At 39.8% G+C, this 23,459-nt stretch overlaps 1 protein-coding gene across 1 annotated transcript; it reads right to left on the reverse strand.

Annotated features, from left to right (window-relative positions):
• Positions 1–273: 273 nt before the first annotated feature.
• On the reverse strand, positions 274–22,548 carry LOC111666293 (GDNF family receptor alpha-4-like). The gene is made up of 8 exons (XM_023421599.2): positions 22,091–22,548; positions 12,672–12,938; positions 12,446–12,538; positions 11,986–12,355; positions 9,706–9,815; positions 9,059–9,193; positions 6,336–6,472; positions 274–2,790 (listed from the first exon to the last, which is right to left on the reverse strand). Exons 1-8 carry the CDS (start codon positions 22,143–22,145, stop codon positions 2,587–2,589), a joined length of 1,371 nt encoding a protein of 456 aa, XP_023277367.1. The 5' UTR covers positions 22,146–22,548; the 3' UTR covers positions 274–2,586.
• Between the last annotated feature and the right edge of the window lie 911 nt (positions 22,549–23,459).

Consider the following 23,459-nt stretch of genomic DNA (forward strand, 5'->3'; position numbering starts at 1 on the left):
GGGCACACTTTCTGCTATGTCACAAAATTACACACGTTATTACACATCATAGTCAGCATTATTTGGCGTGTTTGATATGTCTTTAAAACAAGGTTAGTGTGTGAAACATATTACTGTACACAGTCTGTCAACTGGATGTTCAAGATACAATCTAAAAAATGAGTAAGTTGGGGAATATTCACATATTTTCTTCAAGAATGAATTTCATTTATGGATGGAGAATAAACATTTTTTTCTCTTTTCCTGAAATCATCAAAAAAAATACAAGCCATGTTTGATGTAAATGTTTACTTTACATAGTTTACAAATATAAACAAACCCAGTAAAATGTGAAAATACATGTAAACTCACATTCAGTCATTAAGGCCAGATCGCACTGGATGTCATTACTGACACTAGTCACTGGATGCTGTTCAACCGATGCTTTCTGACTCACTCCAGCTGAGAGACTTGAATTAGCAGCATCAATGATGCCATGATGCATAATGTTTATTTATCAGTACGTCTCTTCTATCATCTGGCTCTAGTTCATATATTTGGACACCAGACTTTTTTATTTGAAATGTTCCGTCCAAATATGCTACTTTAGCTTAGTAGGTACTTTTTACACCGACTAAGCTTGCAGGCACACTTCAGAGCTTTGTTAACTGGGCTTTTCCTCATCCACTTCTTTAACTTCCTGCAGCCAAACTCTCAGCAAGAATGTGGTCAAAAAGCTGCACAATGTCATTCTGCCCTAAAGTGGGTAACAGTCGCTAAAAGTCTACTAACCTTACAACATCCATTCTAGTTCAACTGTGACTTCTAAAAATCAAACCCAAGCGTGAAGTGGTGATGGACCTGTATTTGAAAAGGCATTGCTTCCAGTGCGTTTCTGCCTTTAAACTGTCTGTCCTAATCAAAGCGTCAAGTCTTTGTGTCAATAAACCATCATGTAAACAAGTCTAGTAGTGGGGGCAAAAAAGTAGTGGGGCCGTATTGCCTCCTCAAGTGATATTTAAACATTTAATTCCAATTCAAATGCACTGCCACTCAAACTGTGGCTCTGGTGTGGGATTGGATGAGCCTGTTTAGCTGTGCTCTTTTGTCATGCACAGCATACACACATAATTTTTATTTTGTGATATGTTTTTGCAAATGCTCAGACCTGTTTGAAGACGGCAAGGTCAGTGGACTCCATCACAATCACTGTAAATATTACATTACACACGATTGTTTTCAATATAAATGAACATACATGAGAAAGTTTCCTTGCAGAGCTCAGACAGGCTATTTCCTGCAAACTCATCCTCAAATTAGACAAGTTTCTCCCTCTTAAAAAAACTTCCCTATACTTCTCTTTACCTACATCCCTGCAGCTGCGTAATTTCACAAGAAAATGAGCCATAAGAGAAAAAATCATTAACATCAGCAAAAGATATTTCAGGCAGAGATAATGGCTCAATGTGCTGCTCAACGATCAGAGCAGCCAGCAGGCTTTGCAGCCTCCTGTGTCCATCGCTATCTCCGCATCTCGCTCTCACAACATCTAAAGCACATGAGGGGGAAGGAGCACTAAAAACACATCTCCTAAGGATAAAAAAGTGAGAGGGTATGACAGCAGTAAATTGGCTATTTCCTCCCCTGAGCCTTACTCCAGTCTTCCTCGGCATGCTGAGCAATTTGAATTGTGCTGTAATTGCTTATGTTGCTTTTCTCTGCTCATCATTTCTACAATAGAATTTGATCTCATTGCTTTTGCCTGTGGTTGAATTCTCAGCCACTCAGCCTGGTAGGAATGGTACTAAGTGGCGTTTTAAGAAAAGAGGCAGAGCAGAGGGACTGTTGCACTCTGCTTTTTGATGAACGGAGCGAGAAGAACCAAAAGTTGAGAAGGCATAAGATCTCTGTGTGACAAAGCATCGGCTCCCATCTTATCACTTTTAAAATGAGGCCGTTTTAAAAAAAAGTGCTGTTTTTTTTGTGTGTGTGGTTCAAAGCAGTTTAAGTGCGGTGCAGTTTCTTATTAACTTGTTGTAAAGTGGATTATTTTACTCAACCACTGTATGACGGAGGGAAAGGAAGAGCCGAAGGGGCAGCAGAGAAACGGATGTGACATAAGTCATGAAATAGAAATCAAGCTCAGGTCCGGTTGCAGTGGAGTAGACTGGTTATAGGTTTTGGGAGCATGTATAGTGGATGTAGCCTTAGGCGATGTGCTTCTTGTTAAAAAAAAGTGGATGTACTTTGAGTGTGAAGCAGGCTCTAGATAGAGTGTTTGCCCAGACAGCACTTCTCATTTCAGCCATGCACTCATGTATCTGCTCACGTTGTTCCCTTCCGTTCATAGAAGAGAACTCAAGCAAAGACATGGCAGATGCTGCAGGACTTCTGATATCTTTTAACTCTTGAGGAGGCAGTGGTAAGAGAAACAGAATAATAAAATAAAGTGAGAGTATTTTTGAAAAAAAGAAAGAAAGAGAAAAGTTAAGAAGGAGCATTTCCATTTCTTCCTCACAAATGTCCTCTGTGGTTCATTCTGAGTGTTGTGATGGATTTGAAAGTGGTAGCAAGAGTAAAAGATGAGTTGAGGATGAGATGGAGGCTTCAGTAGCTCCAACACTTCCAGTCCAGGATGAGTGTAGGCAGCAGCAGTAATGGTAACACAAGCACTGCTCGGCTAGCTGCTCCCCGCTGACTCCCTCTGGCCCCCGATTCAATGTTAGAGTCCTTCTCAGAATAAGGCGGGATGACATTGAATTCCTCGCTTTCTTCCTCCTCCTGCTGCTCCTCTCCCTCGCTGTCCTCCATCTGCAAAAGCAGGGAAAGAGTGATTCTTCCAATTAACAGAGGTGGTGAAGCATGCGGGGGAAGGTCAGTATGTAAACTTCACAAGATAGTCCACGTGAAACACAGAATTCACAACTACATATGAAAATGTCCTCAAGCTGCAGCCAAGAACAGCCCCGGTGCTGACATGACTGTGGACCAACTGGCAAAAACCCTGCAACAAATACAATCTTTGCAAAGCCAATAACGTAACATAGTATATCATACAGTGTATAAGGGTCTGCTACTTGGCAACATTTGAGTTTCCATGTTAATTTGAATTATGCTGCTTCGTGTTCAGATTTCTAACAGTCCTTCATGACTTCAGAGTTGAAACAGTCCAGACCTACATACACTTGGGGCCTGCTCTTCATGAAAGATCAAGATTTATTGAAAATAAATGTCAGTGTGAAAAAGGCTCAGCTCTGGCTCTGTAATAAGTAAACTAAACTCCTTTGGAGGAGAACAGAGAATATTGACAACGTTGCACTGCTCTTATAATGAAACTGTTCTAACTTTTTCATTTATTTGCTGGTTGACAAGAACTGATGACAAGGTGGTGCTCGCCTCAGCTATAAAATTATTGGCAAAAAGGAAAGTATTCTGTTCTTTCAACATAACGCCGTCAGGAATGTGTTTTAGATGCCGGCATGCAGGCAACAAATAGGTTTTATTCTGGAGGCCATTAGACTTTTAAAAAGCTGCAGTACAAGAAATTATTAATTTAACAGTGCGAATAAATTTGGTAAATGCACTTGCATTGTACCACTTTTTAACATAATGTTTGTTTTAGATCATTTTAGGAAGCTAGATTTTCAGATCTTTCTAACATGGGTTTGAATGAAGGGTTAATCACAAGCGCTATTCTGTCTGTTTCCTAGGGGTTCTTCTTTTAGAACAAACCAAACAAACCAAGATAGAAATGGTGACAGAGTGCAGAGTATATCAGGTTGATGCCTTACTTACTTTTCTATATATCAACACGCATTAAGGCTGATTTGCAGGTATAAAAAGCAGCCACGCGCACAGGGCTCCTCTAGACTGTGGTGTAACAAAACATTAAAGACATCAAAAGGAATTAGGGGGCAACTAATCAACAACTCTCAGAAAACCACGTCTAATAACTTCGATTTTGAATTTGATTCAAAGTATGACCCTAGTCTTTGTCTCTATTCAGCCCATTATTGTGGCTAAGAAAACAATATTCATAAACTGGCAGAAATCCCAGATCCAGATCAACAGCAGAATCTATTTGATAGTTGCGTGGCTCAAAACCAATCTGTCTTCCAAAATGAGCGTCTGAGGTTTGCAGCTGAAATACAAATACAAACACAGTATAAGGACATTTCCAGTGTGTATCAGGACACAAGGTGATACACGTCTGGCCTTTTCCATTTCATTAGGCCCCTCCACACAAGCCCTTTAAAAACAGAGGGCCGCTCCACGTGAAGTCAAATTTGCAGCTGTGGAGGGCAAAGCTGTAGCGGGAGACTGTACTGTATAAAAACAGGTGGATGGTTACTGATGCTTGCTTGCCCAGCTGTTGTTTTACATTCTGTGCTTTTTCTCTGCAAATATATGATCCCAAATCAGTGAACATGTGCTATAAAACAAATTTTTGATGTTTGCATATACATTAAGCCAGTTGGTAAAAGTTGAGTGAATCTTGAGACAAAGTGATTGTTTTGTCATTTTTAAAGAGAAACTTATCATCACCTGAAAATCAAGAGTCTCTTGAGGAACCGCTAGGGTGGGGTAATGTAACTGACAAGACTGACCGGTGTTAGGAGGCAAACTTTGTCTTCTTGTACTGTACATGAAATTAAACACGTTAGAAATGTATAACACAATAGTCTGCGGAAAATAAGTAAAACCACATTGTCAAATGTAAAAATGATATAATCATCAAAGAGTGTGGACAGACTTCCACCATGCCTTCAGAGTATCTGTCTGGAGAAATATTGTCACGTTTTATGTTAGCTAGACCCAAACACAGACAAAACACAAATGCTGTAAGGTGGAGTGAAATGACTTTACTGAACCAAAAACACAAGGAGCACAGGAGTAAGGGACGTAAGGAAACACTGAAAATCCAAACAGAAGTTCCACAGGGTAAAACAGGACGAACTGACCTGGACAAAGGGGAGCACAGAGACTACATAGACACAAGGGAGGCGGGTGATTGAACACAGGTGAGAGGAATTAGGGCAGGGCAGACAATCAAACCGGAGGGAAATAGGACAAAGACAGGAAATAAATAGATCATGAGACACACAAGGAAAGTAACTACAAAATAAAACAGGAAATGACAATGACCAAACTAATATAGTCCAAATATAATATAAAAGCTCAAACATAAATTGTCCATCACGGCAAACCATGACAAATATATAATGAAGAGGAAAAACTAAGAGAACAATGCCATATAAAATAGAAAACAATTTTAATTTTCACCAATCAGTCCCTAGTGAAATGCATCCATTGTAAATGAGAAAAATCATAAAACAACATTGTCAGCTCAAACAGCTGACAAAATAATATTTTACAGAACTTTATACATGTATATATATATATATATATATATATATACATCTTTCCTTGTGCACTTAGATTTCGGGATAGTGTCATAATTCAGCAAACTCTCATTGTTGCAAGCTTATATATTCCACATACATCCCTCTAACTGCTATGGGATTACCTTCAATATGGCGAAGCCTCCACTCAAACACAGGAAGTGAGTGTCTACTGGCTTGAAAGAGACTGAGCCTTTGTCTATGACCTTTGTTTTGGCCCAAGTTTTATTTTCTAAAGTCTAGTCAAATTGGCTTTGACATACCACTGGCATCAAAACTTGAGGAGAGCATTGGCTCTTCCTCCTTTCAGTTATTGTTGTAACATAACATTTTCAGTATCCATTTCTAATTTTTTAAGTTTTTGTGAGCAATTGAGTTTGATGTTTTTCTGAAATTAAATTTTAATCTTAATAACATCATATGAAACTTTCTTTTATGACAGGAGACATTTATTGGCAAAAGAAATGGCATCATCTAAACCCATTTCAGTGCTACATAACAATTAGGAAACTCAAATGCATCATCTTTAATTAAACTGTTTATGTGAATGTCCATTATGCAGGCCAACAGCAGCAGCAGCGCTTCAGTGCTGTAAGGGACTATGGGATGGGATAGGAGGAACAGGAAATGAGGAATGAGAAGGATTAAAATGGTGAGAAAATGAGGAATATGGAGCAGATGAGTGTTTATACATGAATATTAACAGTAAGGGTTGAGTCTAATGCTGCAAACACCTACGGCTAATCCTGAGCCACAATGAGAGGTAGGGGTAATAGAGGGAGAGAAATAATCTCAGGTTATGAAGAGAACTGCGGGGCATATCTCACTACTACAGTCCCTGTGATACTTAGGTGTTACCACCTGATACACAGTAAAACACTTCTTCAATTCAACCTGTAACAAGTGTTTAACAACAGCATATGGTGAGACAGTGAGGAAGTAGAGCGCACTTACACTGGTGAATTCAGGGAGAGTGTTAACACTGATGTGGACCCTCTCCTGGAAGACACGCGGGGGAGGCTGGGAGGCTGGCACAGGAGTGTGTTCCACAGGAGGAGGTGCAGAGACTCCCATGGAGTTGATAGCGTTGCCTGAAACAGAATCAGCAGGGGTCATCTTCATTAGGTTCACACCATTATTCGCCTTTGAAGCGTCACCAAAATATTATCAGTGGCTTTCTAAGAATTACAACTATACATAGTATGCATGATTGAGAAAAATGCATTTGAATTAGTTACTTTTGTAGCCTTTAGGGATCGCATTACTATCTAAACCACTAGATGTATTGCCGTTATATTTGGTAGATATATCCATGTGCCCCTCAAGATGAACTGTAATAACTTTGGTGATCCTCTGACTTTCCATGTAGTGCAAGGTCAAAATTATTATTATTTGTCTAATACTTTGTTTTCTGACTAAATACCTGTACAACTAATGACCCATCAGCCACAATAGCACTTTTTTTTTTGGTGCTAAGCAGGGAAGGTTAACATGCTAACATGTTAAACTAATATGGTGAACATAGTAAAAATTATAGCTAGTAAACATTAACATGTTACCGTTGTCATAATGAGCCATGAGTATATTAGAGAACTGGTACCATGTTCAAAGATGATTTCCTATTCATTCCTATGAAAGCTGCTCCCTGGATGCATATGTCTCCACAGGTTTCCTAATGCTTCCATGTTTTAGGGCCAATAGAGCATGCTCGCTCCTTCTCCAACACACACAAATCACGGGATAAAATAATTTATTAATATGGCTCTTCTAGACTATCCAGACATTATTGAACTGAATCAAATTCTGATATTAAAAATAATAATTTCAAATGATGCTCATAAAAATGTTTTCAGCATTTTTCAGAAGCTCCTTGTCCAATGAATGTGTTTGAGAGAAATTGTGTGCCATTGTGTGACGGTCCCGTGCAATACCACATGCAGCCACTACACCTAAATCACTTCACAGCCCAGCAATTTTCCTTGGAGCTTAGTTTTGAGCATGTTAGCTTAAAGCGACATTGTGCTTAAGTATAGCCACACAGAGCCACTTCCGTAGCTGTATTGTTTTTCCTTAAAGAAGACAAAACTGCCTGTGTAATCTACATCAAAGATGATGGTGAAAATTAACTTCAGAATGAATTCATTGCAGTTTTAGCTTATTCAACAAAAGCAAAATGGTGGAATACATAAAAGGAAAATTAATATTACTAAAACATGGGAATGTGAATTTGTGTATTAAGCTCTGTTTATTTTCTTCTCTCTACATGTTGCCATCACAATTTAATTTATCCTAAACAATAAGAGGAAAACTGACCTCTACTGATTCATTCAAGTGTGGATTCTTCTTTCAATTAAAATAACATATCTGACCTCTGACCCTCATTGTTTCAGTGTTTCACAGTAAAAATTGTTAGACAATTGTTACTGCAAGTACATTTTAAATAAACTGAGACATTTATACTTAATCAGTACTTCTTGAGGTGTTTCTTTTGGTGCTCTTTCCACCCCAGTTAGTTTGGCAACAATTCAACAAGAAGTCACTTATGTTTATCAGATTTCGTGAAATGATTTGTTGACTCCACAGAACATGGAAATCCCATTCACATTCGGCAGCCAACCACACTAAGGAGAATGTCCCTCGCCATTTATTTATTTATAAGAAAACATTATGGTTCAGTAGTTCATCCTCTTTATAATCAATTACAACCCACCTCATTTGAATTCTGCATTAATGCACATTAAAAAATGTTCAGTTGGAACTGCATCTCAATCATCAATCAACGTCAGTTTAGCTTCAACTCAGATGTGAAAACTAAAAAGGTAATATTTCTTTTGTCATTATCTCAACAAAGGAAAAATGATCAGCAGCAGTAGTTGAGTTGTTTAAAATCAAAGTGAGCAGCGTGTCTGAAGTCTGGAAACAGTCTGTCACTCAAACTACTGGACTGAGTTGTAAGAATAATCCAATGTTTCTGTACTGAAATATTCCTATATTGAAAACTCCCAATACTTTGATTTTTGATTGACATGTTAATGTACAAATACAATAATCTTGGTAAGAGGCAGTCTTCATGAGCATTTATCCAATTATCTAATGGAAAATGTTTTTCAGGTCACACCTGTTAACAACTTCATCACTACTTAAATGGTATATTTGGACTCATTTCACTGCAAAACAGTGAAAAAATACTTCTGCAAGACTGAAACATCCATAAAATTAAAGGAGCTATTTGTATGTTTTGCTGTTGCTATATAGCCAGCGTTAGCATTAACAACTGTTTGCTTGCGAGTCTTGCCAATAGCTTCAGAAATCATTGTGTCAACAAGACCAGAGGTTATAATACTCCCTCTGAGCTAGTTCTTCAGAGCAGACTCTGCACTACAGTGACTCAGTATGGGAAAGTGAAGAGACCGCCAGACGAGGCCGAGGCTAGCTGTTTAGCATGCAAACTTTGTGATAGGAATAGAAGCAAAACAAGAGGGTTGCTTTCCACCGCTGGAGACGGCTCTTATAAGTAAAGGAAAGAAGTTTGATGCTGATCTCACGGCATGTCTTCTAGACTGGGAAGTAAACATCTGTTAATGCTAATGTTAGCTATGTAGCAATAGTAAAACTTGCAAATATCTCCTTAAAGGATTATTGTACTGCCTGTGGTAACCTTGTGACATTTTACTCACGCAGACATATGTTGTTGCTGAACATATGCAGGATTCGCTGACAGCCCTGCAATTCATTCCCACTGCCGTCACATGTGCACCACTGGGACACTTCTGTGCTGCTGTTGCTCACATAGTTGGGAGTCATGATGGTTCCTGGATGAAAAAAGAAGAGGTAGAAGTCATATTATTGGTGCAACTTTAAAAAACTTTGTCAGGAATATTTCCGTCAGGCAGAAGATTTTAAATTTTTTAATGCAGCACACACCTCTATGGAAGGTAAGACACGGTCAGCCAATGATATTAGTTTCCCATGGGGATCCAGTGTCACCAGTTTTCCAGCTCTCGATATTGATAATTACAGGTACACAAAGTTACTTTTTATACGGTGTGGGAGACAAAAGGAAATTATATTACCTGGAACATTTTGTAGGGCTGCTGGATACGCAATTTTTAAATCAAGTTTATTTGAAGTGATGCTGACTGGATTCCCAGAGCAGCAATTTTTGCAGTTGACCATTTATGAACCCCTGTAGATTTATTTGTGTGACAAAATTAAAATTATATAAGCCAAATATCACTGTTAGACACCTACTGATGTTTTTGCTTTCTTAACTATTCCCTCTTTTGGCCTCTTTCCTGCTTTCATTTCTTTTCCTCCATCTCACCTATGAGTCCAGCGTAGGCCTTCAAGCACATGGCTCTGCTCTCTCGCATACAGCCAGACGCAGACAGAGGGGAGGGCTGGCAGTTATGTTGGAAATCAGCGAACCGGGATCTGAAACACACACACACACACACACACACACACACACACACACACACACACACACACACATATACAGAGGAGATTTTTTCATGTGTCAGCACAGGGCAACAGTTCACTGTAAAGTGCTTTGACAATTTCATTTTGGGATTTGGGGTCGAGCCATAACAAAACAACACAAACCACACTATACTACAGTGTAAGAGTGCAAAAAAAATTTGATAACTGTGCACTTGAATAAAAACCATGTGTTATTTTACTTTGCTTTTTTCCCAGCCCAACAACACCACCCTTTTCTCTTTAGGAAAGTAGTTAAAAACTTTCTTCTCCGTGGGGCAAAACACTAAAAAGTCAGGTCTAATATTATTATTGCATTGTAGTCCTACAGTCATACATAGTCATGGTACTGGTACTGAGGGAGAGAATAATATCCTAAGTATTGACAGTAAGAGCTAATTCCAGAGGATTAAAAGCTGTAGATTTTAAGAGTAGATGTCTGATGCTCACTATTAATCTTTACAACAAGCACACACGTCTTAAACATCTTGTCATATAGTTGAATCACTCAGACATTTCATCATAAGTCTGAGGAAAATTTATGACACTGTATATCTAAAACCAAAGACATGCTGAGTGTTTCTGTGCTGTTCCCACAGTCTTCAGTGGAAACACATGGAAAGCTGCATGTGAAACAGAAGAGCCTCATATTAGCTGTAGTTCGTGCTCCTCTCTTTTTTTCTTTTTTCTTTTTTAAATCTGTTACTAATAATTCAGAGGGAGGATTTTGCATGACCTTCTTGGGTTCTATTAACTCACATATTTGTTTTTCTCTTATCATGAATAATCTCTGTAACATTTAGACACAGCCTAGACTGTTATTAATGTCAGAAATTCCTATACATGTATGAACAATAAGAGGAGATAGAACTGACTAAAATCACCCTCACAGAAGTTTGGCATCATCATACCGATGAGCAGGAGCATAGCCATGAGTTCTGCGCCACTAAAAGCAAACAGCTCTGAGTCCCCCATCCATCTTTGTCTGTCTGAAAAACATAATCCTTCTGGGCTTTGTTGTTGGGCTAAAGAATTGTCTTCTGCTTTTAATCCACTACCATAAGTCAGGAAAGGATAAATTCAAAATAAAAACTTAGTTTTTTGATACTTTGATATTTGAGCTAAGAACCAAGCAGGTGCCAGAATTTATGTAAGTCACAGGCTAATAATCGATCCTGTCCTCCACTGACTCTGTTGTTTTCAGGACATCCTGGATTGTGTCGTCATGGTTACATGGCCACTTATCACGGGCCAAAAGCAGCTGGGTTCTGAGGCCAAAGACCTAACAAACCTGTTGAATGTATTTTACTTGCTCAAAAGGTGACTTGTCAATACTTTGACACCTTCATATGTTGGATCCATGTTAACATCGGTTAGTCGTTTTCTTCTCTACATTTGCTGGTGCACTGCTGCTTTTTTTTGGTGTGTTACGGACACACACGGTGGGATATCGTGAAACTAATTTACATTACTGTCCACTCTAATCAGGTGGCATGTGTATTATGTTGCTAGCACGCTCGCACGTGTGCATGTTTGTGTGTGAGCTGTTAAGAGGATTAGTTGATAAGACTTGATCAGCATCTATTTTGATAACTAAGTTATTTTTCAAGCAAATACCCCAAATGCATTTGGTGATTCCAGCTTCTTAAATGTGACAGTTTGCTGCTTTCCCTTGTCTTATAATTCAGTAAACTGAATATCTTTGGATTTTAGACTATAGACTATATGAATGTGTCACTTTGGGTTATGTTAGATTTGGATGGGCATATTTCACCATTTTTTCATGTTGTATAGATTAGTCTAGAAAATAATCAATAGGTGAATCTATGGTGAAAATGATTGTTTGTCAGTTGTGGCTCTATATGTGATACAAACCAAATGGGGCTTGCTCATAATACTGCAGCTAGTGGTCAAAGCCTCAACATTGTGCCTGTAGTGTTGCTGTTCTTGTTGGCTGCATTGAATAGGGAGCAGAGTCATTCACTGTGGTTATTTTTGTAGTATCTGTGATTCATTTTCTGATGCTTTACACCTTATGCATTGTTCAACCTGCATTTCTTCTATTCTGTGTTGGTCTAAGGTACAAAACCTATTAGGGACACTTGAGGTCTTGCACCCGTCTTACCTACACAGCTCATCTCTGGAGCAATAGTTCTGCAGGCTGAGGCAGTTAGGCTTGCCCACCCTTTCCTCCCCTCTGCCATTCTCCTCATAGGAACATGACGGGACGATGGTTTTCCTCCGGCGCTCCCCACACAAGGTGTCAGAGCAGGGACAGAAGAGCAGAGCGAAGCTGTACTCCTCTGGCACGCGCTCAAGGAAGCGCCGCAGGGCTCTGTGGCATTTCTGCCGGTTACAGTTGTTCTCGGAGACTGTTGCTCGCTTGGTGCAGGCCACGACATATTCTGATCGCAGGGAGCCACATTTCTCATACAGGCCACAGTCCTGAGCTGCCTTCAGACACTGGTTTTGGCCATCCACAGATAGAGTGGAAGCTGAGAGGGTAAACGGAGTAATGTATATCAAGAAATAAACTTATATTTCATTCGTGTTCCAAATGAGTAAGAGTAAGAGTAGTGCTCTACCTGCCATGATGGAGGCCATACGTGACATCTCAATGTTTCTCACCAGATTTAACTCCAGTTCTTCATATGGAGACACCTCATACTCATCATATGCTAAAAAACACAAGCATAGTGAAGTTATAACATGAATTATGCAGTTGAGATTAAAACACACACGCACACACACACACACACACACACACACACACACACACACACAAGCGTGCACGCCAACGCTTAAACCCACCTGCAAATCTCACAGTCCAGTAGACCCTGAGGCAGTGTTCCTCCCTGCGAGAGCCACGCTGACACTTGCAAACCTGAAGGGGGCGGTACTGCTGCAAGGAGTTCTGGGCCTCCAGGCACTCCAAACGAGCATCTGGGCCAAGGGGCGACACCGCCTCCTCAGCTGCACAGTACTCCAGCAGTCGATAGAGGACCATGCAGGACTGCTCCTGGATGCAGCCCTGCTCCGCCACCAGGCAGTCAAAGGATGCAGATACTGGAACACCACCTGGAGGAGAGGTTGATATTGTCAGTGGACAAAGCTGTTGGCTGCTTACCAACATTACCCTCAATAGATTCGTTGCTGTATAATGCATATCTATCATCCAATATTAGTCCTTAAGCTAAATAGGCTGTAATTACAACAACAAACTAAGAGCTCCTTAGACTCTCCACTGCACTGCAGGTTACTATAATATCCAACCAGGAAGATTAAATTGAAAACACACGAGTGTAATGGAGCAGCAACGTGAGTGAAACATCAGTGCTTCTCACAGAAACACAGGAGTCTCTGAGATAATTTAACAACACCATAGGGTTGTGTTATGGTTATAATTATATCATAATTATTTCATCATCTTCTCGTTGGGACTCCTAGTTGACTTCTCTCCTGTTATTATGCACACAAGTGTATCATACTTTTTATGAGTACACCATTTTCTTCAGCACACCATCTCCAAGTTTGTAGTGACGAGAGTCACAAGTCCATCACCATCCGCCACCTCAGACTGTGGTACTGTGTGAAAGCCAGGTAGTGTGTGTTAGCGTCATCTTTTGTATCACACACAACAATGCTCCTGGATCAGTGGTCTCAACACATGATGTCATAAATTCAGTAAAATCTATGGTGTCAAGTTTCAAATATGCCGTCTGTCAGGCTTTAGCTTATCCTCCGTCATAGCACCTTTATTTAATTTTTTTTTTGCATTCTGTTGTTTAATCTCCTATGCTAATGTCACATGAACACTCTCCCTGCTGGTCTGTTCAAGTGCTTTTAAGCAACGTGGGCAACCAAGATTTGAGAGTCAGCTGCCTAATAGCGTTGCATTCATAAGTTCGGCAGAAAATTTAAAAAAAGAACGAAAAAAAAGGATGATTAAACACAAAGGTTTTGAAAAGTGAGTTTGGTCATTTCCTGCATGAAAACGGATGTTGTTCAACATCCATCTCTCAAGTCTTTGATGCCTCTTGGATCTTGGACAAAAGCAGAATTTCCAATAGAGTCCCTTCCACTTCCACAAAACCACTTTAACTGATTTTTAGCTTCCTCAAGCAAATGTAGAGCTGCCATAGTGGTATAAACGGATCTGGAAAGTAGCAAACATACTTCAGTCTAAAAAAACAGTGATATGCTCTTGTAAATCATTGTTAGCAAATAAAAAATGTACAGTGAAAAATGGGCTTAAAGATGTAAAAATATTGGTGTGGTGCTTGAACATTTTGGATGTGACATATTAAGTATCTACAGTACAGAGACATGTACTCGTGGATGTCTTGTACAAAAGCACTGCTGTTATTATTGTAAAAGGACACATGAACAGCTGCGGGCAAAACCATTTGCAGCAGGGTCCCTTCCACTTGGAACAAGCTTTTTGCCAAAGCCAGACACTGTCTCCACATGTAATGATAAAGACAAAACCAATTTATTCAGCACAGCTCATGTTTTTCTCTCCAAAACAACTGATACTTTTCTTTCCAATTTTGCTTTCAGACAGTGACTTGTCTGAAATACCCACTATGAGGATGTTTTCCCCCTGAAGTTGTCTCAAACAAATAGTCTGAGGGAAACGGTTTTTATATGATGCATCACCACATTGCACCTGCAAAATATGTTGCTTGAAGATATTGTAGAATAACATCAGCCATATATGTATTTAAAAGGCTTCATCCCATTAAGTTATGCAAGGGTCGTTGAGCACAAATGCGTTGCATATCACCAGCCACATTTCCTCTAAAACGAATACATTGTTCAGTATAAAAACAGCTTTGTTGGTCCATAGTCATTAAGCATTAAGGCCGTTTTGATTGACAGTGTTGTGTCTAGATTGATTGGAAGTGAAAGACTAAAAAAATCATTTTATAATACTGATTATTGCTCCATGAAAAACACAATGCTGGAAGGCCAGATGAAGCCCGAGGAAGAAAAGATGAAAGCCCTCTTCATAAAAATACATTCTAAAGGAGCATTTCAGGAAAATGATTTTCCTAAATGTGACATATAATTGTCCCCAGCAATTACACTTTATACCCAGTGTTCCCAGACTGAGAAAGAAAATAGCTTGAGTAAGCAATATATATACACACACACTTTTTTTCTGCTTTATCTCGTTAATTTGCTATATCCTGTCACTTTTTAACAGCACAAAAGGAACAGGCCGGCAGACTTTTAAAAATATATTCTGCAGCTATAAATAAATATCGTAAACGTTCACGTTTGAACTTAATGCTCGCCTGTTAACAAATATCTGCACCTATTCTATTCTCACATGTAGTTATGCTTCAGTACATTAGCATATACTGTACATCACACAAGCTCATATACGGACACACACACACACGGCATTGTGTTAGATTGGTCACACACTTCGATTAAGCTCCTGCTGACTGGCGGCACAAAGCACGGCTGCAATCCAATTCTGCTGCTGCATGTTTTGCAATCTCAGGCACCACATGAGGTCCACGTCTCACTTTGGCATGAAACATATCATAAACAGAGGCTACGCTTCATCGCCACAGCAGGAGACCTGCCAAGGCTACTGCAGTGACTCCATAGGCAGAGGTGGGACAAAAAAAACACACAGAGCAATGACTCATATTCAGTCACAGCTCCCCAAGGTATGTAAAGGTGATGATTACCTGTGTATTTGTATATCTATGTATCATGATACCTTGATAATTATACTAAAGTATTAAATCCCACCATGTTGAGCTGCAATTTAAATAGACTTCATGTAATCTCCTGTTTGGGCAGCGAACAGTTTATTCATTATTCCTTCTCAGTGTTTGCTCCCCCAGGCTTACCATTGATAAAGAGAGACTATCAGCAATTTTAGTTTCCGAGAACTTCTGTTTGTGCTCGCGCACGCACACACACACACACACACACACACACACACACACACACACACACACACACACACACACGCACACACAGATAACAAAAATCTATATAAAGTACAGAGCAGCTCTGTTAAATCTCGTCCAGTAGACAGGTCATAATTATTTCCCTAACTTGAACATTATTTAATGTCATGATGATAAAGAAGCACCGTGCTCACATTATGCTGTTTGAGAAGTAAAAAGTAAAAAGTCCGGGTTGGTGGAATTGTTGGTCTGAGCGTGGAGAGTGTTTTTTAAAGCAAAAAGAAAAGGAAAGAAAAAGCGAATGGGAGATGAATTACTGTGATATGTGAGCCATAATACACTCTATTGATTTCTCACTCGGGTGATTAATAGAATTTGTGAGGCAAAGCTGATGAAGGTTAACACCATCAATGGCAAACCACACACCGTCATTCACGGGGAGCAAAGTGGTTTGGCAAATTTCTCTTCCGCCCTTTCAAGCGCGTGGGATGGGTAGCAGAGCATCCAGATTGTTTGGGAGTAATTTGACTTGAGAGGAGCACATGGTGGGAGAGTGTGACTCTGATGATGTGAAACACGTTCGGGCATCGTGACGAAAGGGACTCGTTGGAGGGCTCAGGCTCGAGGAGGAAATGGCAGCAAGGCGGCAAGATGGAGCAAGTGAGACTGGAGAAACATGCCACTTGATTGTTACTACTCATTCAGCTCACCGGCGATCAAACCAATGGAGTTCCTGGCCGGGCTGTACGTAAATGAGTGTGTTGACATGCTCGTGGATGTTAAGGCCTGATATGGTCGTTTGTGTTAGCAAATTAAACATTATTGCATCGGGTCAGACTGTCATGGAACTAAACAAGAAATTTTGCAGATGCCAAATTGGCTTTGGGAAATTGTTAAACACATTTTACACAATTTTCCAACATTTCATAGACAAACAATTATAGATTAATAAAGAAAACAATCTGCAGCTTAATTGGTGATGAAAATAATAACCATCAGCTGCAGCCCTAAATTCAACAGTGTTTTTTTTTTTTACTGTTAACTCTGATGACTCTAATGTCCGAATGCCTCACAATACCGCCCTGTTGTGTTCATTACTGTAGTAGCACATTATTTCAGTGCTTTTGATTCCCTTTGATAACCAACATATTTAAGATCTTCTGGATATCATCTCATCCTGGTTGGTGTAAAGAATTTGCAGTATTTATATGTCCTGTCTCGTGAAATGAATATATGAATATAATCAATATACTGTGTAGTTAACTGAATGTTAATTTGCAAGTACAGACTAATTGGCCTTAAGAGACCAAGCTGGAAAACATGGGAGCAAGTAAGCTGCAGGACAATAGAGCGCATTCATAAGTCAAAAGTAATAATGATTTTCCTGCCAAATTGCTTACTTTAATTTTGATTTAAGCTACTACATTCAAAATATATATATTTATTAAAACTTGGACAGAGCAGATGGCTAATGAAAGGGGTGTCTTTGTAAACAATAACTAGTAGATTGGGTCCAAGCCTAAAAATACACAAAACAAAAATGTGTGACTGACCCCATCTTCAAGAATGAAAATGCCTTTATTTCACACAGTAAAGCTGGATTAAAAATACTGCACCATCTTGTGCCATTAGTGTTTATCATGGATTCCTCAGTGAGCGTTTGTGAAGCCATTTCACTTTCTGACTTTTTGATGAGCGTCCCCGGTCCAGACCGCAGCAGACCTCCTATCTGTCGGCCTGCTCTGTCTGTGTTTCAGTGGACAGGTGTCTCCTCAGGAGGGACACAGCTGTTTCATCAGTGCTGATTTAAACATATAGACACAGTCATTTCTGCTGAGCTCTCCATTTGGCACTTTCCACCAATCAACTCATCGGATTTAAATTTTCTATTAACATTAAACATATGCTTAACGGTTTGCTCATATTCTCTTTGTTATGTGGAATATTGCAGCCATTGCTCTGGGCAACAGAGCTCCTCTTAAAGAAACTGGATATGTTTTTTCTATAATAGAGATGTACTTATATTCACACTCTGTGAACTACCAATGACCTTATTCTTATGTTTATTAGACAGATTAACAAATGTATTTACTGTTTACTTGCCATAAAAAACGTGTTACGTATGTTTTTCCCCATTTTTCTGGGTATATTGATGTTCCCTGAGCCACTCGCTCCATACCTCAGCATTTATAGGACATCTAACCCTTTTCAGCTCTCATCTTTGCAACTCCTCAATCCCTCCATGATGCTGCACCTGCTGGATTTTATTTTTCCCTCCGAACGGTCTGCCTCCAATTTTTGCCAAATCATCCAAAAATATCTCCATACTATATGCGTCTATTTCACATCTTTCTTCTGGTGACTCCTGTGGCTTTCTTCACACAGTCACATCAAGACCACATTGATGACAGCAATAATATGTCTCGTCTAACTGAGGAACACATACAGTCTCACTCGATAACTAGGAGAATAAAAATACATCTTCTGTACAAAGCCCACTTCAGAAAACTTGATTTCTTTTTTTTCCCCCTGACAATACCCTGTCTTCACAAAAAGCTGCAATTTCATCTAATCGCACTACACCAGCTGAGACAGGGGCCTTGCCAGCTTCTTTTCAAAAAGTTTAACATGTAACAAAGTTTCACATGTCCTGATCCTTGAATTCCCCAAAAGTGCCTCTCATGCATGGGCAAATTACACCCTTGTTTGCACCTCAGTTTGTGCGAGCTAACAAGGCTGAGTCTCCGTGTGACCCGAGCAGTGAAAAGTGCAGCACAGTTGCACTTGCTTTAATCAGTTTTCATGCACTCACCCCACAGAGGCGACACCAAGGCTGGAAATATGTGCAGTGCTATGCAGCCTTCGTCAAAATGCTCACTTGCAATGAGGAATAAGCAACTCAAGGTGTGACCACTCTAATTATTATGGCATACAGTAGAGATGGGAACAGTTCCCCCAGGAAGGAACATTTTGACCGCATAACACACAAATGTGAGCTAGAACAGAGAAGAGAGAACTGGGAGCTGGATCCAAACACTGCAGAAAAGATAATAAAATGACTTAATTATGCCTGTTTGGGATAATTGGGCATGTGATGAGGGTCAAAGCATCCAAAGGTGACAACTCACTAGTGTGTAAAAGAATCATCATTTCATGTTCTGAATCAACAGTTACCCATTGTACTTAATGAGCTGTGCCACTAGATTGTGCAGACAACATCCCTCCTCTGTACGCCATGGTCAAATGCATTCTTGCATCAGATGCCACATCAGCCAGTCAGGGTGTCTGGAGCTGTGTCAGTATCTCAGGCTTCTTCCTTCTGCTGCCTGGTGCAGTCCTAAATTAATTTCTTGGCCAGAAAGTGATACACATATCGACAGCTTCCATCGGGCTGTGGGTTTTGTTGGTGCCATCAAACGTGTAAAAGTGACAATCAAGATGCAGAGCACACACAAACAAATTAAGTATAACAGACAGTGACACATAAATGATGCGAATTAACATTCAAGAAACTTTCTGCTTTTAAGCAGTGAGCTGGATAGTGACTTCGGTAGAAAACAGGTGATTCAGACGCCCACGTTTTCATGTTGAAGTTGTTCTTGATGGGAGCATTTTAATTAAAAGGATTTCTTGAAAATAAAAAAATCAAATATTTCAAATAATTGCATTTTCAGAAAGTGTATTTTATAGTTTTTTATCTATGTAATGTCCAATGGGCAAGTTGCCAATTTAATCTTTGTGTGCTGTCGTCCTAAACGAAACTGAATTACAAGCACAGAGTACATAAAGACAATGGCTCAGCAGAAAGAGAGAAAAAGAAGAGTCTATGACACAGTGGGAGAGATAAAGAGGCCATGGGTTGGATAAACCTGTGTGCACAAGGTGCACCCCTCTGTGTGTATATCAGATAGTCAAACCCTGAATAGAAACACCTCGAGCATGTTATTAGTCCACCTACGACCTGTGTAACTTTACACAGCCTGGAAATGAAGCTCTAATAAATTCATGACAACCGTGTTATGACTCAATCACGTCCACTAAATGAAGTACCAAAATAGCAACACTCAGTCAACAGTTGCAGTCTGTACTGCGACTTTAGCAATAATCCACAAAGACCTTGCAGCAAAGGGTCAAAGTCAAGTTTAACGTCATTCAACAATAGCCAGCTTTCTACTGATTTATCTGGGCAAAGGTTCTGAATGGACACATTCAAAGTGATCTCATGCATTATATGTGAGCTGTTTTTCCATTACAGTCATTCATTTGGAAATAGAAATTGACAGCAGATGTAAACAAGGCATAACTGGGTGAGAATAACTAATATGTCATCTCACTTTTAGATCAAATCCGAGACACGTATCAGTTTATAAATAATGAATCGTGTTTTCAAGATACTGAATCCAAGTGTGTTCTTATGTAGTTTGTAGTATGAAGTCCTGACATGTGGGGCTTTTGTTCACAGGGAAGCTTTCCTGACACATTAATGATGACTTTTAGCCCTGAGCTTTGTGGGGCGTCAGTGGTGACAGACATTTTGGGAAGGCTGTTGTCTACATCTAAAGTTCCCACCTCAATAGTTCCAGTTGTTGAGCTTTTCGAGGCCAGACATATTATGAGGTATAAATAACATTTGATGAGATGAAATACAGTTCAGAGGGGCTATTTATACATTACCTATAGACGTAGGCAGAGAATGTCCATTAGACTGACACTTCACAGACTATGATTAGGCTGTAAAACTGAAAGCAGCTTTGTAATATTCACTCTTCTTTAATGATGTCAATAAACAAAATTTAAATCCAATAAATTATTATGCAATTAGGTAGAATGCCCGAATTCAACATCATGGCAGACAATTTAATCTGCATTCGTTATTACTCCGATCTCAATTAAATAGCACTTGAAAATAATTGCTTTTCTAGGTATGATTTCTCCTAAGTGCCTGTCAGGTGGATCTGACGCACTGGATTTACTGGGTGCCGAAAGGTTTGACTTTCACATGAAAGCAGGCGTCATTTTATGATACTTATGTCTCATGGGCAGCCTCACCTGGCATTATCTGAATTTTCCTTGATGCAGTGAAGCCACGCACCTCCACTGTAATAACCCTGACATTTACAGTGTTTTACATGTATTTCTGCAGTAAAGAGCACAGGAGTTGTGTCCTCATATGCTCAGTGTTAACAGTGGATACAGATACACGACCTGTAGACAACACATGCAATCACTTTCAGATAATGAAAAAGACTCTCTGCTCCAGCTCGAGCGTTGAAGAGGATTTATGATCAAAAATGACATAATTCAATATCAATAACCACAGATCAACAAGCATCATGCTCCACTGGGACATTTCTTATCCAGCCACAGTCACTATTATTGGCATTTAATGATTATAACTCATTTTGCAGGAGCTTGTGTGTATGTGGTAGCAGAGAAATTCATATTCATATGCTCTAATGTTCACCATCATTTGTCCATGTGAACATCAGGACAAAGACTCATAAAGCACTGACACTATCCATTATGTTCCTGCCATGAAGTTATGATTTTATTTGCTTTCATATTCAATCCTTCATCCTATCAACTTTAATGCACATTTTATGTAAAATGTCAATAATTCAAAGGTGTGGAAGCCAACATCCTTTCATGTAAAGGAGAACACCATTAGTTGAACAATTCATGTGTGATATTTCCATGATCTGGGACTGTCCAATCAATATTTGGAGATGAACAGCTCTCTTTGGAACGCAGCCAAGGCTGAAATATAACAGACCTGAACCCATGATGTCATCCACATGTAAAATATAAAGCTGCTTCTTAGGTAATGCAGGGGAAACTGATTTTATGGACCTCTGTAATGTTATTCCGAGGGTCATCTCAAAAGTTACACTCAAACCTGATCACCTACGAAACTGAGAATGTCCCTTAATTTTGAATAAATATCTGTCTTATGCTTTTTTTTTTTTTTTTTTAGCATCATGAGCCCCCCGTCTTCTTAATATTGTAAATTTGCAAAATGATTAAGTTATTACCAGCAATAGAAACTGAAATCCAGTGTCCTCATGTGCATCTGCTCTGGTGGCTTTGTTATAATCCATAGCCTAATTGTCATGTGCATAAGAATCTCTTGTAGACAAACATGCATTCTTGTTCAAGTTAGAAAAACATATTTTCCATCAGGGAAAACACAATCTGAGCCAGACAGACTAACTGAATGATACAGTCTCAACGATGGGTAATATATTCTACATCTAAAACAACCACCCAGCTGTTAGAGATGAGAAATATGATGCTTACTATGAGAGAAGACGTTGAGCAGAAGTCCAATGATCATCATCCTGTCCGGTGACATTGGAGAGTTGGGGACTGGGAAACTCGGACCCGGCTCGCTGCAGCTCAGTGACCCGTCTCCTTCTACATCCAGCCTCCTCCTCCTCTGCTGCTGACTGAGGCAGATCGGATGGGCTAGTACACAAAGTTGGCAAAACTGAACCGTGCACACAGCTGGAGCGATTCAAGTTCTCGCGATTTTTGTTGTCCCATTTATTTGTCGGATCCCGGTTCTGTTGATCTCTAGTGAACGCATTCGGCAGATTCCAAAAACACGTATCCAAAAAGTTTCTCTGCAGCTGCTCAGCTCCAGCCGCACAGACCACTGTCTCCAAGTGCGAGTTATGTCGCAGTTGCACTGGTGTGTGGCTGCATCGCAGCTCCACAGTTGTCCAGCTGGAGTGGAGATCACAGTGTTGAGACTGCGTGGCGCATCTCTGTTAAAGGCGCAATATGATTGGCGCCTGAAAAGGCTGAATATACCCGTGGGATGTTAACATGTTTCCTGTGGGAGAACAGCTGGGCTGTTGCAGACAAGTCCAGCCGTTAACATGACGGACAACACAAGGTATATACTTTCTATTGCATTAAAAAGTCAATTATGTTTGGGGGGGTGTGTGTGGGGGGGGGGGGGTCAAATATTAATAGCTCATCAACAGAATTCTCACTCACTAATCCACTTCATTAACTAAACAGTTTTTATTGTTTATTGTGTCCTTATGTTTTTAAAGACTGACTGTGTTCAGAGCAGATCTCCACTGAATGAACATTAATGGCCTTGACCTTGAAACTGAACTTATATTGTGTTTTTTTACACATGCATCCGCATTCAGTGAAAACGTGTTCTCATGCAGATGAAGCAGAACACAAATTCACTGACAGACACTGCCCTCTCGTTTCATCTCAACCTATCTGATTGGGCCGTGGTCGTGTCTCTATAGTGTCTCTGCTGAGGTGAGTTTAAATTTTCAGGGTTAAATTAAATACGCCCCCTCATTTGTCAGTTTGCAGCCCCACACTCTTTTCCACTCCTATCAGATTACAGCTGGCCTGTGGTTGTGGGTTGCTTGGACCAGAGGGGTTGACATGTAGTGGAAAATAAAAGAATAGTATACCTGTAATACTCACCCTTTTTTTAATTTTTTTTTTTATACTTTTGTCCCCAAAAAGACAGTTTCATTGTGCAGCTTGTGTCTGTGCATGTACAGATACTGTACAACAAAGGCTGCCTTCCCTGTATTATTCCTTCCTGTATAAACACAAAGCAAATTTGCATTTGATTGCACTACAGCTTTTTTGGAGAAGTAGTTCAACTTCTCACAGAGACTTCTTACAC

This window comes from Seriola lalandi, unplaced genomic scaffold, assembly GCF_002814215.2.
Source record: "Seriola lalandi dorsalis isolate HSWRI2012SDOR001 ecotype SW California unplaced genomic scaffold, Sedor1 jcf7180002054672, whole genome shotgun sequence".
Lineage (NCBI taxonomy): Eukaryota > Metazoa > Chordata > Actinopteri > Carangiformes > Carangidae > Seriola > Seriola lalandi.